General features: G+C 39.7%; 1 protein-coding gene and 1 long non-coding RNA gene across 10 annotated transcripts in view; one reads left to right on the forward strand and one right to left on the reverse strand.

The window, feature by feature from the left end:
* Positions 1-12,511, forward strand: part of LOC137378130 (uncharacterized) — a 38,126-nt gene extending 25,615 nt beyond the window's left edge. For both annotated transcript variants that reach the window (XR_010976561.1, XR_010976560.1), the window contains 2 exons: positions 3,819-3,899; positions 12,122-12,511. This is a non-coding gene — a long non-coding RNA (uncharacterized lncRNA). The remainder of the gene's footprint in view (positions 1-3,818; positions 3,900-12,121) is intronic.
* Positions 12,512-16,236: 3,725 nt separating this feature from the next.
* Positions 16,237-18,478, reverse strand: part of hnf4a (hepatocyte nuclear factor 4, alpha) — a 245,115-nt gene continuing 242,873 nt past the window's right edge. For all 8 annotated transcript variants that reach the window (XM_068048237.1, XM_068048238.1, XM_068048241.1 and 5 more), the window contains one exon: positions 16,237-17,738. In XM_068048237.1, coding sequence (XP_067904338.1) covers positions 17,605-17,738 — 134 coding nt within the window. In that variant the 3' untranslated portion in view covers positions 16,237-17,604. The remainder of the gene's footprint in view (positions 17,739-18,478) is intronic.

Genomic DNA, 18,478 nt, shown 5'->3' on the forward strand with positions numbered 1-18,478 from the left:
GCTGCAAAGAGGTATGGACAGGTTAGGTGATTGGGCAACTAGGTGGCAGATGGAATATAATCTGGGGAAGTGCGAGGTTATTCACTTTGGTAGTAAGAATAGAAAAGGAGAATTTTTTTAAAAGGCGGGAAATGTCTAAATGTTGATGTTCAGAGGGACTTGGGTGTATTCGTACAAGGAACGCAAAGTTAGCATGGAGGTAAAGCAAGCAATTCGGAAGGCAAATGGCATGTTGGCCTTTATTGCAAGGGGATAGGAGTACAAGAATAAGGAAGTCTTGCTACAATTGTAGAAGGTTTTGGTGACACTCACCTGGACTACTGTGCGCCGTTTTGATCTCCATATCTAAGAAAGGAAATACTTGCCTTGATGTGTTCTGTCTATTTAGAAATATTACCTCCAATTATCTTCTGACCTGCTCTTGTCACTACAGCATTGACCAGAAACGTAACTGGACTAACCACATACTGTACCGACACATGACCCCAATGTGGTTTACTCTTAACTGCCCTCTGAAACGGCCTAGTAAGCCACTCAGTTTCAAGGGTAATAGGGATGAGCAATAAATGCTTACCTTGCCAGTGATGCTCACATCGCAAGAACAAATTTTTTAAAAAGCTACCCATTTTAGAACTCTAGGAGATAGGACATCAGATCCTTGTTGGCCTTTAGTCCCATAAGTTTCTCCAATACTGTTTCTGTGCTGATATTAATTACCTTAAGCTCCTCACTCTTATTAGTTAACCTGTATTCCTGTATGTAATTTGTGTCTTCTACTTTGAAGACAGACACAAAATATTTGTTCACCATCTCTGCCATTTCCTCATTTCCCATGTTAACTTCTCCTCTCTCTGTCTCTAAGGGACTAATGTTCACATTAGCTACTCTCTCCCTTTTTGTATACTTGTAAAAGCTCTTATAATCTGTTTTCATATTTCTGGCTAGGTTACTCATTCTATTTTTTCACTTTTTATCAACCTTTTGATGGTCTTTTGCTGGTATCTAAAACACTTGCAATCCTCAGGCTTATTACTATTCTTTGCAACATTGTAAACTTCTTTTAATCTAATATTATCCTTAACTTTCCTAGTAAACCACAGATGGATCTTTCTTGCTAAGTTTTTGTTTTTGAATTGAATGCATTTTTGTTGAACATTCTGAATTGTTTCTTTAAATGTTTCCCACTATTCATTTACTGCCATACTTTTTAGTCGATTTACCCAATCAACCTCAGCCAGCTCTCTCCTCAGACCAATGTAATTGGCTTTGTTGAAGTTTAAAATTCTTGTTTGGGACTGGAGTATGTCATTTTCAAACTTAACATGAAGTTCAATTGTATTATGATCACTTTTTCCCAGCAAGTCTTTCAGTATGAGATTACCAATTAACCTTGCCTCATTGCACAATACTAGATCTAAAATAGCTTTATCCCTAGTTGGTTCCACAACATATTGTTCCAGGAAACTCTCTCAAAAGCATACTATGAACTCATCTTCCAGACTACTTTGCTAATTTGATTTGTCCAGTCTAAATGAAGATTAAAGCCCCCACAATTATTGCACTGTCTTTGTGACAAGCTTCAATTATTTCTTGCTTAATGCTCTATCTAATGGCATAACTATTGTTCGGGGCCTATAAACTGCACCCACCAGAGTTTTCTGGCCCATGTTATTCCTAATCTCCACTCATTGATTCTACTTCCTGATCTTCTGAACCAAGATCCTTTCACACTACTGTCTTTAAGTCATCCTTTACTATCAGGGCTACTCCTCTTCCTTTTTCTACTTTGTCTGTCCTTTTCAAAATGTTGTGTACCCTGGAATATTTATTTCCCAATCTTGGTCACCTTATAACCATGTCTCTGTAATGGTGATTAGATCTAAACCATTTATCTCTATTTGTACCTCTAATTCATCTATTTTATTGCAAATGCTTTGTGCATTCTGCTGAGCTTTTAAATTTATTTTTTTAACTACTATTCTTTGAATGAACCTTATTCGCTGATGCACTATTACTATTAAACACTCTGTCACTTACTGTTCCACTCTGCTTATCTTTACCCAAATTGCTACGCTGTTCTATTGCCTTGACTATTTTCTTTATCTTTCTAAATCTCCTTTCACTTCCCCCCATCCCCACCCTGTTAGCTTAAAGTCCTATCCGCAGCCCTGGTTATACGATTCACCAGAACGCTGATCTCAGCTTGGTTTAAGTGGAGCTTATCCCAACAAAACAGCTCCCTCTTTCCCCAGTACTGGTGCCAGTGCCCCCATGAATAAAAACCCCTTCTTCCCACACCACTTTTTGAGCCACGCATTTAATTCTCTATTCTGTTGGACCCTACACCAACTAGCGCGTGGCTCGGGTAACAATCCAGAGATTATTACCTTTGAGGTTCTGCGTTTTAATTTAGACCCTAATTCTTAAAACTTTCTCAGCAGAACATCATTCTTCGTTCTAGCAATGTTGTTGTTTCCAATGAGGACGATGACAACTGGATCCTTCCCCTCCCGCTCCAAGGTCATCTCTAGTTGTGAGGAGATGTCCTTAACCCTGGCACTGGGCAGGCAACACAACTTTCAGAACTCCCAATCGTGGCTGCAGTGAACAGTATCTATCCCTCTGACCATACTTTTCCCTATCACTACCACATTCCTTTTCAATCCCCCCACTTGAATAGCGTCCTGCACCGTGGTCAGTTTGCTTATCCATCCTGCAGTCCTTGTTCTCATCCACACAGGTAGCAAGTACCTTATACCTGTCAGTCAAAGTCAAGGGCTGAGGCTCCTCCATCACCACATGCTGGATCCCCATACCTGCCTGACCAGCAGTCACACCCTCCTGTCCCTGACCATTGACCAACTCTAAAATTCTACTTGGCCTAAGGGGTGTGACTGCCTCCTAGAACAAAGTGTCCCAGATAAATCTTCCCTCCCTGATGCTCCACAATATCTGGAGCATTAAGTAAAATATATATCCATCTAATATATGCATTATTGTTTGTTGCAATTTTCCCTTATGATTTAATTTCCATGCAAATGCTACTAAATACAGTGATAATCATTAGCTTTGTTGTCCTAACTTGTTGAAAGCCCTGTAAATGTCATCAGACATCTAAATAGTTTTAATAACATCTGAATAAAGGGTATTTCTGCAATGTGATTTACTGTTGCTGAACTCTGCTCCAGGTAATACAAATCAACAGATCTATGGGGCATTAAACAAATAACTTGATACCAAAAGTCCAATTCACAGTTGAAATGACTATAATGTCATTATAGAGGATATGTCATGGTGAGCCATGTGATATAATAAATATCTGCACAAGTGAGGCTGATGGAATGACTCAAGTGGAAATTTTTATTTATGGCATGAGGAGCTATTATTTGTGATCGTTGTATAAATGTTCAACTGAAAACAAAAGTAATTGAATGGAGTATTTTTGTTTTTGTATCCCAAGATAAACATTATTACTTCAGCTGCCATTTGTATTTTTCCAACATGATTTACAGGACTGATTACATTATAGGAAATAAAGAGCTAGAATTTGCTATCCAGAATGGATGTCTCAATCAGCTCAGGAGTCTTCCCAAGTTCTGGGGGTTGGTTAGGCCTGGAACTTCCATTGGATTCCTACTTGAAGGATAAGATTTGCTACATTACAGTTTCTGAAATTGGTATGAGAGGATGCAAACAGATGGAATTTGCCACTCAGAGACAAACTTGATTCAACAAGTATCAGTAACTTTCTTTTTCTGTCTGTTTTACATTTAGTATCTTGCTGGACTTTTGTGTTTCATATTTATATTTCACTGTAGGAGCACAGAAGATGAACCACAGCATTGAGGGAGGCAAAGTAGGAATTTCTGAATCTAAAGCATTGGACTTTGAGTTAAGAGGTAGCATTTTTAATAATTCTTGGGATATAATGAACCATACTGGCAGCTGTTATTTTTTCTCCTGAATTTGAATTCCAATTAAAGAAAGAACTTGCATGTATAGAGAACTTTTCACAACCTTAGGATGTCCCAAAGTGCTTTATAGCCAATGAAGTGCTTTTGAAGTGCAGTCACTGCTTAATGTTGGGAGCATATCAGCCAATTTTTGCATAGCAAGCTCCCATAAATGACATAAATTACATTATCTGGTTTTTTTTTAGGCATTGGTTCAGAGATGCTGATTGGCCTGGGAGGACTGCCTGTTTTCCTTCGAGTAGTGCCATGGGATCTTTTATGTCTATCTGAGAGAGCAGACAGGACTTTGGTTTAATGTCTCACCTGAAAGACAGCACCTCAGATGGTGCAGCACTCCATCAATACTGCACTGAAGTGCCAGTCTAGATTATATACTCAAGGTTTTGGATTAAAATCATGATTCAAAATCATGAGTGGTCTGGACAGAGTAGATAGGGAGAAACTGTTCCCATTGGCCGAAGGATCCAGAACCAGAGGACACCAGTTTCAGGTGATTGGCAAAAAGAACCAGAGGTGACATTAGGAAAAATCTTCTTTACACAGCGAGTGGTTAGGATCTGGAATGCCCTGTCTGAAACTGCGGTGGAGGCAGATTCATTTGAGGCCTTCAAAAGAGAATTGGACAATTATCTGAAGAGAAAAAATTTGCAGGGCTACTGGGAAATGGCTGGGGAGTGGGACGAGGTGAATTGCTGTTGCAGAGAGCCGGCACAGACACGACAGGACAAATGGCCTCCTTCTGTGCTGTAACCATTCTATGATTCTATGAAAACAAAATGTTTGTCTGGTCAGAAAGTTGAGATGTGTCTTTGAAGTTAGACTAGCTTTTTGCGGGGTAGATGAGCCTCCACTCACGCCTCCCAGTACTGTATAATGCAGTACAAGAAAAAGAGGCAGTATTAAGTGGAATTTAAAATAATATCCACAGTATGATATTGGTACATTCTGGGAACCTGCTACTCAGTTAATAGCTTCTGCACTTAATGACCAGGGGAATGTACCTTACCTAAAGGAAAGGCTTTTGTGGAATAAAATGACCAGAGAGATTTCTAATCTAAATTGAATGATTTTATTGGTAGATGTGTTTTCTTTCAAAATTACAATGTTTTGTGAGTTTTGTGGTGTTTTATAGAAATGAGATTTATATGGTTTTATAGTCTACTGAATCACAAAATGAAGCATTTTGTTTGAAATTGCAGCCCTTCTCTGGGATCTTTGATCTCTATTTCAGCAAACTGCCTTGCTTAATTTACTTATTTATTTCTACTACAGATTCAATGTGCTCAATAGGGACAGGCAGGGAGGTGGGGCACCCATAAAATAGGGAGGGAAGGCGAGGGACAGAGTGCCTGTCGCCTTCCCAATGCTATTCAATTTTGTCAGGGGCGGGTAAGGACAAGGACGTTTCAGGCCTCTTTCTATCCCCACTGCCATTTAACCAGCAGTGGAGAGGGGACCCTCCACCATGTGGGGAAGCTGCCCAGTAAGACGAGGCAGCCTCTCTGTGGGCTGGTGGGTGGGGGGAATCCGCCTGTTTGGGCAATCTGTGGCCCACAGAAGGACCCCAGAGGCAAAGGTCGCCCCTGCCCCAACATCACCCCTCCACTCTCACCATTCACTGCCCCTCACAGCGGCCAATCAGGGATGCCCCGGCGAGCCCGCCCCACATACCTGCAGTCTGGGGCTCCAAGGCTGCTCCTGGTCCCAGGCCTTTTGCGGTCCCAGGCCTTTTGCAGTCCCAGCAGTGGCCACCGCTTCTGGTGGCCCTTCAGAGCTGCTAGCCCTCTGATTAGCCAGCAGCTCTTGAGGATGTCATCCCTGATGGTGGGCTGTTACTTACGTGCTTGCCATTGAATTTGGCTGGGGTCCAATAAAGGGCGGAGGCGGGCTCGCCCCTGCCTTCCGGCCTGTCGCCAGGGTCCCTGTCACCAAAATAAAATCCAGCCCATCATCTCTGACAGTGCAGCGTTCCCTCTGCACTGCATTGAAGTATCAGCCTAGATTTTGTGCTCAAGTCTCTGAAACTAGAATGCGCAAACTTCTAACTTTGAGACAAGAGCACAACCACTCAGTTAGGGATCAAAGAAAGAAAGTATATTATACAAAGAGAAAGTGTTAGAAAAGCAAAAAGAGTGAGGAACAGTTAATAGTGATGATGACTGTTTTTCTCAGTCCTACTCTTACTGATTCTGTGTAGTACAGAGAGACGGGAAAGTGTATAAGAGAAATAGAGATAGAAAAAAAGGGCGACAAAGATTGGAAAACTGAGAATGTGAGATAAAGGATCAGAGTGGAAGGCAAGCAAAGACTTAATTTTATGTTACTTTTGTCTGTTATGGAGGATCAACTAGTTATGTGTTTATACAATAAATTGTTATTTCTCCTCTCTATAAGGTCAATTGTACTGACTTAGTCCATTCAACAAATTCATAAAATAAGGCAAAGACTTGTTATATAAAAACAAAGCAGAGTTCTTTTTTTCTCAGAGAATGAAAAAAGTTTCCCGCTTACAGAAAAAGTAGTGGATTGTCTGCAAGTTAATCATTAATTTTATGTGGCGACTGATGAGTTATATCTGCACTGCAATGCTTTTTAAAATGGTGGGAACACATTCTCAGAATAGGTTAAACAATGCTTAGTTTTCACTGCATCGAATCTAAGTTAAAACAGATTCTTTAAAATAGCTGCCAACTCTATTTTAAATATGATTGGCTTTTTTATTCAAATGAATGGAATATAAACTGTTTGCAAGATGGTGAACTGATGATATCAGCAGGCACTTTTCAGGGTATTCTAGATAGCCACATTTACTGACACAAATGTGAAAACAAACTTAATTGGCCAATTATGTCATAAACAGAAACTCCATCATCTCTGCCTATGTGGCATTTATTATAACAGTTATGCAGTGTAAGCATGTCAGCTGGGTCATTGCCTTTTTCTGCAAGTACAAGAGATAAGGCAATTGGACTAGTTATCAACGTTGGATATTGCAAGCACAGTCTGGATATATTCCAAAAAGAATGATGCTGTATGAAGTAAAATAAAATATTATCTCGAAACAATGTGTCTTCCTATCCTGGCTTCAAATTATAAATCAGAGTTAAAATCCCCATATAATGTAACTGATTCTTACAGCCATTTCTTAGATTTGATCTTTCCAGCTTTTGTCATTTACGCTATTGAAGGATTCAAGTGGTCGTGCTCTTGCCTCAAAGTTAGAAGTTTGTGCGTTCGAGTTCCAGAGACTTGAGCACAGAATCTAGGCTGATACTTCAATGCAGTGCAGAGGGAATGCTGCACTGTCAGAGATGATGGGCTGGATTTTATTTTGGTGATGGGGGCCTCGGTGACAGGCTGGAAGGCAGGGGCGAGTCCGCCTCCACCCTTTATAAGGCACTGAGATCCTTTTGGTACCCCATCTAAGTGGCTATTCATCATCTGTAAGCCTGAAAAGTGAATGTCAGCATTCTATTCATCCATTCATCACGAGTACACTGTATCCTGGCCTCATCTGATACTCACTCACAAAACTGTCAACAAGGCTCACCATACAGCATCCTGATGAGATACCTTGGCTGACTTCAAGTTCTTCCTGTTAATTAGGCTCCTGAAGCAAATTACAACACACCCTGGCTGAGATCAGCTTACTAAACATAGATCAGGAATTGAATGTGGGATTTTACTGACTTGATATCACACTGCAGAGAACAGTTACCCACTGAACTATCAGCAATTTTTCCTGGGGACGAATATGGTAGCTGAAATTGCATACCATGAAAACAGAGGTCATAAGAAAAATTCTTCTTTCTTTTTTCTTTTGGGCCTCCTTATCTCGAGAGAAAGCTATTGACATGTACAGAAGCTTTGAGGTGTCAACAGCTGAAATGTATTGATGGGAGAACCGATGAGGCTGTGCACTATGCTGAGAGGCAGAAAAGTCTTCCAAGCACAAGTCAATGATGAAAAGGAAGAACAATTTTCAGAAAGGCCAGCATAAAAATCAAGACCAGAGTACTGAATGTAAATACTGTGGAGGATACCACAAGAAGGAAAAGGAAGCATGTCCAGCATGGGGAAAGCAATGGTTTAACTGCAAGAAGCTGAATCACTTAGCACGCAAGAGTTTTGTTAGAAAGCAGAAAAGCAAGTCAGTAAAGATGATTGATAGAGAGATGTCAGTCGATGATTCTGACAAGTCACTCTGCACCCTAGAACATGTTGGCACTGTCAAGTCTCGAGGCAAGTGGTTTGTGACTGTTGGAATGATGGCTGTTGGAATGATGACTGCAGAATGAGAGCATCAAGCTGAGGTGAGGTGTCAGATAGAACACTGTTTTGATGTGCAACATCATGAGCTTCGCAGATCTGTGTGAAATTGCTCAGGATGGTGACCCAAATACGAAGCCGTTGAAGGTAAAGTTGAAGCTCTATGATGGAACAATGCTCATCCCAAGAGGACAAACTAAGCTGAGAATCCAAAGCAATGGAAAGATAGAAGAACTTCAGTTCCAGATGGTAGACACTAAGCAAGCTCTTCTCATTTCACCTGAAACAAGTCAAAAGCTTGGACTGGTAACCCTCCACATACCAGAAGAGATTTGCTGTGCTTTGCATGACACCAAGCCATTGACTGCTGAACAAATCCTGACACATGTTTTCACAGTTCTTGAATACCTTCCTGGTGAATAGCATCTCGAAGTAGCTGAGAGTGTGAGGCCAACTCAACATCTTCCAAGGAGAGTTCCAGCTGCCTTCAGGTTCTGCCTGGTAGACAAGATAGAGGAGCTTAAAAAGATGGAAGTAATCAAGAAAGCGACAATTCCTACAGATTGAATTAGCAGTGAAAATACCTGGAAAGTTGAGAATGTGTTTAGATCCAAAGGACCTCAATAAAGCTTTGAAGAGATCTCTATACCATCCCTATACCAACCATTGAAGGGATTCTGCCTCAACTTGACGAGGCAAAGTTCTTTGCTACCCTAAATGATAAGGATGGATACTGGCAAGTGAAGTTTGTTGAAAGCAGTAGCTTTCTGACTACTTTTGGGCACAATTTGAGACGTTCAGATGGTTGCGCATGCCCTTTGACATTTCTACTGCTCCAGAAGAGTACCAACACAAACAGCATGTGATAGTCCATCATCTACCACGAGTGGATGCGACTGTGGATGATCATCTAGTCCATGGATGTGGAGACACGATAGAAGACGCCATCGCAGACCATGATCAGAATCCAGTGAGATCACTAGAGTGAGCTCATCTGATGAATCTGAAACAGAACAAGAAAAAGATGCAGCTGAAGGTGACTGAAGTCAGGCACATAGGTCATGCACTGACAGTTAAAGGACTTGGCCCTGATCCTGATAAGGTGCAAGCTGTAGCAGAGATGCAGCAACCAACAGATGTGAAGGCAGTTCAATGATTTGTTGGATTTGTTAACTACCTAACCAAGTTCTTGCCCAATTTGTCATCAGAGTGTGGACCTCTATACAAGCTCACTGCAAAAGATGTTCAGAGATACTAGGGCACAGAACAAGAAGCAGCTTTCACTCATATCGAAGAATTAATGACGACAATGCCAGTGCTGAGGTATTATGTTGTCAATGATGAAGTCACCTGCAGTGTGATGCCAGTGAAACAAGACGTGCAGCAACCCTCATGCAGCAAGGACAACCAGTTGTGTTTGCATCCAGAAGGTTAACACAAACTGAACAATGTTATACACAGATCGAGAATGTGTGCCTGGCTATTGTCTTTGCTTATGGGCATTTCAACCATTACCTGTTTGGGAGAAAGAAAGTGATGGTAGAGTCTGACTACAAGCCACTTCAAAGCATCTTTCTCAAACTGCTTCTATCTGCTCCAAAGCATTTGCAAAGGATGTTACTTCATTTGCAGAGCTATCTTGGAAGTAAAGTACAAGCAAGGGAAGAAGATGTACATTACTGACGTGCTATTGAGAGCTGCAATCCCTTTGAAGGAAGTTGATGATGCTAATACAGAGTGTGACATCTTCCAGATTTTCTTTTATTCTTTCATGGGATGTGGGCATCACTGGCAAGGCCAACATTTGTTGCCCATCCCTAATTGCCCTTGCCAACTTGACAAGTGGCTTGCTAGGCCATTTCAGAGGGCAGTTAAGAGTCAACCACACATCCAACAAGAAGCAACAGAATGACATGCTCTGGAAATCATCCACCCAGCAGAGAAATTGAATCTGACAGACAAGCGCGCTCAGATTGGGCAAACAACGCGACAAGTTACAACTCTTCAAGTGCCACAGGAAGTTGTGATGATAGGATGACCTGAAACCATCAAGGACACACCTGTTGCTGCAAGGGAGTATTGGGCATACAAAGGTGAAGTGACCACCCAACATGGCATCTTGTACAAAGAGATTAGGATCATTATTCCTAAAGAGATGAGAAAAGAGATGCTGAAGTGTTTCCATGCAAGCAATCAAGGAATCAAGTCTAGTCTGAGGAAGGCAAGAAAATCTTCTATTAGCCAAACATGAGCAATGAGAGTAAGGACAGTTTTATCATGAACAAATTATATCACTAATTTTTTGGAACACAGGAAATTACAAAACTTAACTTTCAAACAAATTAACTTTCATGTATGTGACTTAATTTGCAAACAATTTTGCATGCAAATTTTTAATGAAAAGGGGACTGTTTGGATAAATACCTTTTGTACACTCTGGATTGCTGTACACATATGACCTCTAATGTCAATGGATGTAAATAAAGGCTTTGCCATTTTAATGCACCACATGGAAGAATAATGTTGGTTAAACCTAACCTTCCTGTTAGAAATCAATGCTGATTATTTTTGTTATATTCTCCATCTCTAGTTGTTTGATTTTCTCATCCTTTAGCCAAGGTTCTAGTATATTTTTTAACACTGCTGCAAATATAACTGGTTTATAGTTTCCTGGATTCATCCCCCTCTCTTTTTGAAGAAAGAAATTAAATGTGCTGTCTGCCAGTTCCCTGGCACTATTACTTTTTCTACTGAATTTTTATATAGGGACACTAGTACCTCTCCTATCTCCTTCCGATTTTCTTCCTTGGGATTCTCCCACTTGTCTGCTGTAACTTCAGTGGACAAGCCATGGAAACCCTGGAGAAACATAAACGTTTATATCATCTTTATGGGATTTCCACAGCCTGTTTTTGAAGTTATGCTGGAAGAGCAAAAGAGTCCCCATCAAATTTTACAGCTCATGCCCTCGCTGTCAAAAAGGCCTTAGATAGTCCAGCCCATAGTCTGTGCTGCACTTGAATAAAGTGGAAAGCACCCTTCCCTGAACAAATTATTTTGCTCTTTCCTTCGGATGACCCGTTTCTCCAGAGGGAGTCCAGGTGTAAGACTACTCAAGACTAGGATTCAAACTCATGGATTAGAATTTCATCTTCATCACCTGAGCAATAATCTAGCAGAATAGATCACCCAACTTTTGTTGAGCCTGCCCCATTTTCATTGCATTGATTTCAATGGAATTAAAATGAGGCAGGTTCTATAAAGGGTGGATGATCTATTCTGCTAGATTACTGCTCAGGAAGTGTGGATAAAAATATCCCCAAGTCTCCTAGTCAAGAATCAGGTGTAATACTTTGCCAACCATAGAACATTCAGAAAAATAGGTCTCCACTGAACTTCAAAACAAATATTAGGCTAATGATTTGATGTAACATAATGGGAATTGGTGATTTTTATTTGTAAAATATTGTATAGTTTGGCCTTGTGAAAGGTAATTAATAGTTATAAATTGATTCTTTTTAAAATAATACATTTTCTTAAATTACAAAACACTAGGATCACCTAGGTGAAATTGTCTTAATTACTCTTATTGGGAAAGTGTCCTTAAGCACACTGAAATGGTAAAAATAGAATCTAAGCTGTGGAATAGTTGATTTTTTTCAGCTAGGACTCTACACAAATTAATATTAATAATGTTACTGTATCTCCAGAGTTCTCTATTAAAGGAATATTACAGCATTGTGTATGAAGGGATAATTACAACTACTTATTTTCTTACGTTAACAAGAACCAAGTCCCCAATATTGCACAATAAAAGTAGTGAAATTACTGAGGAAAATCCCTAAAACTGACAAATTAATTATCTTTTTTCTTTGCAGGTGGTGATTGCCCTGCCCTGTATTTCCAGCATTTTCTACTTTTAGTTTAGTGCAATTGCTGAACGGTGTTTTAAGGCAAATGGTACAAATAGTCAGAAACAGCGAAAAACATAGAAAAGACCTTATTTATTATTTCTGTTTTTACATGGGTTGAAGGAATGGCAACAACACATTCATAATTACATTATTCAGCAGTGAGGCAGTATTCATCAGAGACGTAAGGGAACTGTTTCCATTTGCAATGAAATATCAATAAAGAAATACCTTAAACACAGTGAAAACTGCAAGGATGAAAACTATAAAATGTAAAATGTACAGTTGTGCTAAAGAACTATGTTATTGTCTTAATTGTCATTAATCAGTGATATGATTTATAAGAAAAGTCATAGTTTCATGAAAAATTACATCCATATTACAATAAATTAATTAGAACTATTGTCATTATTTGTTATATGTACAAATAAATGCTACCTGGCTGCAGGTAGATGAAGAACTATTTTCTTTTTAACTTTCTCATTTCAGAGCTTCTGGCAGTTGTGAGCACTAGAACCAAACCCATATGCTGTAAGCACTAAAATAGTTCAATATGTGAAGTGCAAAATCTATAGTTACAAATCTATTAATGCTTTATCATCTTAAAGTTTTATCATAGGCACTTTTGCTACAAGCAGGTAAAGACCAAACTGTCTGTCAATATGTGCTTTGTCACTATACTTGGTGGGATATCAACTCTTTGACAACTGAACTGTGGTTTGTAAAACATACATTTCATTGTCATCAGACAAGATGTTTAAAAGAAGTATTTTACCAAATTTAAAAACATCAGAAGGCAATACTGTGTTTTGTAAATAAACATACATATTCAAACCTTATATTTTTGCTATTGTATAGAGGAGCTGCTGCCAACCAGAAAAATTATTTTGAGACTTGAGAAATTCACCTGCACCTGAGATAACTTAAACTGACAGTAATTGTGCATAAAATTATGGTTTCTCATTGGGTAGCTTAGATTTAAATGTTAACCTCAGCATGGATTCTTCAGCCTGATTGGCTGAACTGTCAAGTGTTAACCAACTGGAATGATCAGATAATAGTCTTCAGTGAGAGACTATTTCTGCTCAATGTTCCAAAGCACGGGGAGTTCAAAGATTTCTCAAGATATTGTTGAGTGGTACATCAATATGCAAAGTCAGCCACTTTGGGAATATCAGCACACAGTATATTCGCAGCTAAATACTGCTTTTGATTGTCACCAGTCAGATTATAAGGCACCTGCTAGCTTTTTGGGCTGAGCCTCTATAAGTCATTTCCTTTGTTATAGTTTTAGAATAAAAAGTCAGAGGCATGACAATCTAAATATTGATTGCAGATTTTCAGACACTGATTAGACAATTGACCTCAGGTATGAAATTTGCCATTAGCTTCAGGACACTCAGTTAGTCCTGCACCTGGTCAATATTTGCAGAGTTGATGCTATGCTCTGTCACACCAAGTATAAAATCAGGCTATTATCTTTTAGGTTGTTGAGCTGTTATAGGATAGAATAGTGATATTTCATAGACTCTGTGCTAATTCCACACTGGAGCATCAATAGGCAGCTTGAATTATAGTGAGATTTCTTGAAAAACATTCAGTACAGTACTTGATGGATAAAACTAACTGGATTACATCATAAATTGTTTGAGACACAGATCTTAAAGTAATGCAAGAATCAGTATATTGTAACATGCTCAATCAAGGACATTTTAAACACTGTATTCATTATTACATGTCTTTTAAATATGCTGTTTACAATGCACCAAGGATTTTGCTACAGTGCTATAAGACCCTGTTTATTAAATAGACCAAACATTACCCCTGAAGCAGTTTACATTAAGGAAAGTATTTCTTGTGCATTGGAGACTTTTTTATGCAAAGAAAGAGAAGAATCATCTTGGTTTAAATAAGATGGAATGTAATAAATATGTTAGAACACAAATATTCGGTTTATAGACTGTAAGGAATTCGCAGTACAATCTAACTGTAATGTCATGTCAACAGGTAATCTTTGCTGCCTAAGTTTCAGTAAGTAGGATAATAATATTTGGGCACATTTATAATTCAGTTAACTAATAAAGCAAAGGATTATACAATACATTTTGGCCACATTTTCATTAACTCATTGTTAATATTTTAGAAGAAAAGTTTCTCACTTTAAAAAAAAATGTAGATTACTGGAAGGAGCAAATCTGCTTGCATTTAAAGAAAAACATAAACCTGAATTATCATTTTATCAGAGGGTGTCTCTTTTAAATAAAATATTCCTGAGGTAGTGCACCCTGAATTTAATGGGTTTTGTAATCCTCTGTTGGAGCAGATAGACAGGCACAGCAGTGCCACTGTACTATGCAGAGTAATGCAGGGTAGTCAGAAGGATGGAACAGAGAAATGTTCAGCTACTGATCCACAAGCTAGTTTGGATCCAAAATGGTAAGCCTGGGGAGGAGGGGCCATAACAGAATTGTCCTTTCCATATTTTTCAAAAGGTGTATTATTACCCAAGTTAAAAGACTTGCATTTATTATCGTTTGTAAATGCATTAATACAATTGGTGACATGATAATATATGAAACCTACATATTGGTAGTTTGCACAACAGCAGATAATGTAAATACAGTGACATAAAGTTCCCCTGTGCTCTGAAACAGATTTTGGAACAGCCCGCCCAAAATATTGTTTATGTTGTTTTTCTGGGGTTTCTCCGATTCTCTGCCAAAGCTATGGCGGACAAGTGGGAGAACCCCCACTTGTACATAAAAAGTACATAAAAAGCCAAAGACGTGCAATTATGTAGCATCTTTCACAACTACAGGATGTCTCAAACCGCTTTACAGTCAAAAAGTACTTTTGAAGAGTAGTCCCTATTGTAATTTAGGAGGCAAATTTGACAGTCCAGTAGTCCTGGCTCTGTATGGTTCATGTGTGATTTCTGTACCTCTACTATAAATTAGGTGATACATTGTGGCTGCAATGTGGGAGAAACTGGTGTTTGAAAGCAGGACATCCTGTCTTGGTGTAGGATCCACTTACATGACAATTCAAGTAAGTACAGTTGTTAACAAACGAGATGTAAGGCTCCCATATGACACATAACATGTATGGTACAAGTACTTGCATTTGCACAGAAGTGCACTGTACACTGAAGTACAACTGTAATTTACTTTTAGACCTTTCGATGGAATTACTAGATCAGCAAATGTTTACCCCTACTGTATTTGCAGCAATGAAAGATTCCTCCTCAAATCTTTTAAATCCATTAAACATTTTATATAGTAATGTGTATAAAATCTTTTTTTTCTCATATGTACATCTACTCAAATTTCAACTACTGAAATGGTATAAAAGAGAATCTAAAAATATGGTACACGAAAGTACACTAATAATAAATGAAGGTCAAGGACAAAGGAACTGAATTTATAGAAAAATCCAAATACTACCAAATCATAAATATTAAACTCAAAGTTCAGTAAGATAGTTGAGCTGGTTCTCTGTGAAAATCATAAGTTGTACTCAGAGTCAAAACATTGCAAATTCACCCTGAGTTCATGTCAAGTCTAGTTCACATTTAGTTGTGCAGTCTGACTATAAGTCAGATACTGAAAATTCTTTAAATGTGGCAAGTATAGACATCTTATTAGTATAAATTCACTTGAAAAACTAAAAGGTCGTTTTTAACCTGCGGCAGTTTCAGGGTGGGTAGGATGCAGGCCAGGAGTGAGATCCCCAAAGTGAGTTGAGCATGAAACCTGGGGCATTTTAACAACTCTGACCTCATTCGAATACTGCAGCACTGTCTACTGGCTAAAGCTGATGGGCGTAACATCAGGGCCGGTGGCTAGGAACAGAAATTGGGATGGGGGTGTTGGTCTGAATCATCCCTGGAATGATATTGTTGGGGGCAGATTTCACAGGAGATACTGATGTGAAGAGGGAGAGACAAGGCCCTGAGGGGAAGGCACAAGGACTCCTTGTATAGCTTGAGCGGCCCACAAGGAATCCTCAGAAAAGTCCAATTGAAAAACGTATCCTGGACAGTCTGACTCCACCCCCCTCCCCCCCCCCCCCCCCCCACCTCCCCGGCCCTGCTGTAGGGTTTGCCTCCATTGGGGCTCTTAAAATCTTTCCATTCAGTTGGTATTGTGATATTGGTGACATCATCAGGTCACGATTTTTGAATGTAAAGTAGGTCCCTGTCTGCCTGTGCTATGCTGCTTTCCTGTGCCTCAGATGAGTTAAGTTGTGGGCAGAGAGCATTCAGAACTTTTATGCGGAGCTGCCACGAAAGAGGAGTTGAGGTCTGGGGCAGATCAGCCATGATCTTATTGAATGGTGGGACAGGCTTGAGGAGCCGAATGGCCCACTCCTGCACCTATTCCTTATGTTCTTATGTCATCTTAAACTCTACCATCATAATCCGCTACCTTTTTGCTTTATTTGTTTATGGAATGTGGGCATTGCTGGCTAGGCCAGCACTTTATTGCCCCATCCCTAATTGCCCTTGAGAAGGTGGTGGTGAGCTGCCTTCTTGAACTGCTGCAATCCTTGGGTGTAGGTACAACAGTGCTGTTAGTGAGGGAGTTCCAGGAATTTGACCCAGCGCCAGTGAAGGGACGGCAATATAGTTCCAAGTCAGAATGGGGTGTTGCTTGGAGGGGAATTTGCATGTGGTGGTTTTCCCATGCATCTGCTGCCCTTGTCCTTCTAGGCGGTAGCAGTCGTGGGTTTCGAAGGTGCTGTCGAAGGAGCCTTGGTGAGTTGCTGCAGAGCATCTTGTAGATGGTACACACTGCTGCCACTGTGTGTCGGTGGTGAAGGGAGTGAATGTGTGTAGTTGGGGTGCCAATCAAGCAGGCTGCTTTGTCCTGGATGGTGTCGAGCTTCTTGAGTGTTGTTGGAGCTGCACCCATCCAGGCAAGTGGAGAGTATCCCATCACACTCCTGACTTGTGCTTTGTAGATGGTAAACAGACATTGGGGAGACAGAAGGTGAGTTATTTGCCGCAGAATTCCCAGCCTCTGACCTGCTCTTGTAGCCACAGTATTTATGTGGCTGGTCCAGTTCAGTATCTGGTCAACGGTAACCCCAGGATGTTGATAGTGCCATACCCGCTGGGCAGGCAGAGTTAAAATCAACCATTAAGATGAAAGAAATGACTGTTATTGTATTTACTGAATTCCAAATTATTCAATGAATTGAACCAATTCTTCCAGGCAGAACAGCAGTCCCTTGGATACTTAAGGGTACAGTATTACAATAACAGTCAGTTAAACACATGTCTTATAATTATCCTTTTGCTTATCTTTGGATTCATCTGTGTCATCTATTAAAATGGAACATTGTTATTAAAACAGTGTTCTCATAGTATAGTCCTCTAGGTGTGGAAAATCTAATTAGTTATTAATTACTTTTGCTCTGAGATGCTTTCCGTATGTCTGAGTAAGATGTTAAATTGCCTCTTGTTTTGGAACGGTTTGTTGATGAACAGATGTTGGTGGTTTTGATACAGAACCTGCTACCAGTTTGTATGGCTCTGATGCAGAACCTCCCGGCGGAGAAGGTAATGGAGTTTCAGGTGTGGCTGTGGTATACATATAAAGGAAACAGAAAAGAGTAATTAATTCTTCAAAAAAAGTAATAAAAAGGACATATTGAAAACATATAAAGAATACAATACTATGAACCGGGTTAAACATGTAGGAGCTAACAAACAATGGTCCCTCATGCACACTCCCACTGTACCTCAGTGTGAGTCTGCTAGAAATCGATAGGTATCTAGATACTAATGACATCAAAGGATATGGGGATAGTGCAGGAAAGTGGTGTAGAGGTAGATGATCAGCCAGGATCTAATTGAATGGCAGGCTCGACGAGCTGAATGGCCTACTCCTGCTCCTATGTTCCTAGAAGGGCCTCAAATTAATCCTCCATCTATGTCTTATGAGGCCAGTAAGGTAAGAGTCCTGTGCTAGAAATCCTATGTTCTCAGCCTAGCCACAGATCAGAGCATAATTGCCAGCATAATGGTAATTATGGTTAGGCTGGGCTATTGTTAGAGATGTGAAGCAGAGGTTGGGTACTTTTCATCATTAGAGGAAACAATTATCAGTCTGACCAAGCTAGGCTGATCCTGTGCATCTTTTAGTGGTTATTTATAGAGCAATGTTAACAGAAGTATAGGCACAAGTTGCCAATCTACCCTTTCTGTTGGAAAATAGTTTCCGACAAATCAAAAACAAAGTCGAAAAAATTTGACATTGGAACATATTTAAAAAGTTCTTGAACTGTACAAAAAAGAAAACTATCCTATAGTGAGACCAG

This window comes from Heterodontus francisci, chromosome 16, assembly GCF_036365525.1.
Source record: "Heterodontus francisci isolate sHetFra1 chromosome 16, sHetFra1.hap1, whole genome shotgun sequence".
Taxonomy (NCBI): domain Eukaryota; kingdom Metazoa; phylum Chordata; class Chondrichthyes; order Heterodontiformes; family Heterodontidae; genus Heterodontus; species Heterodontus francisci.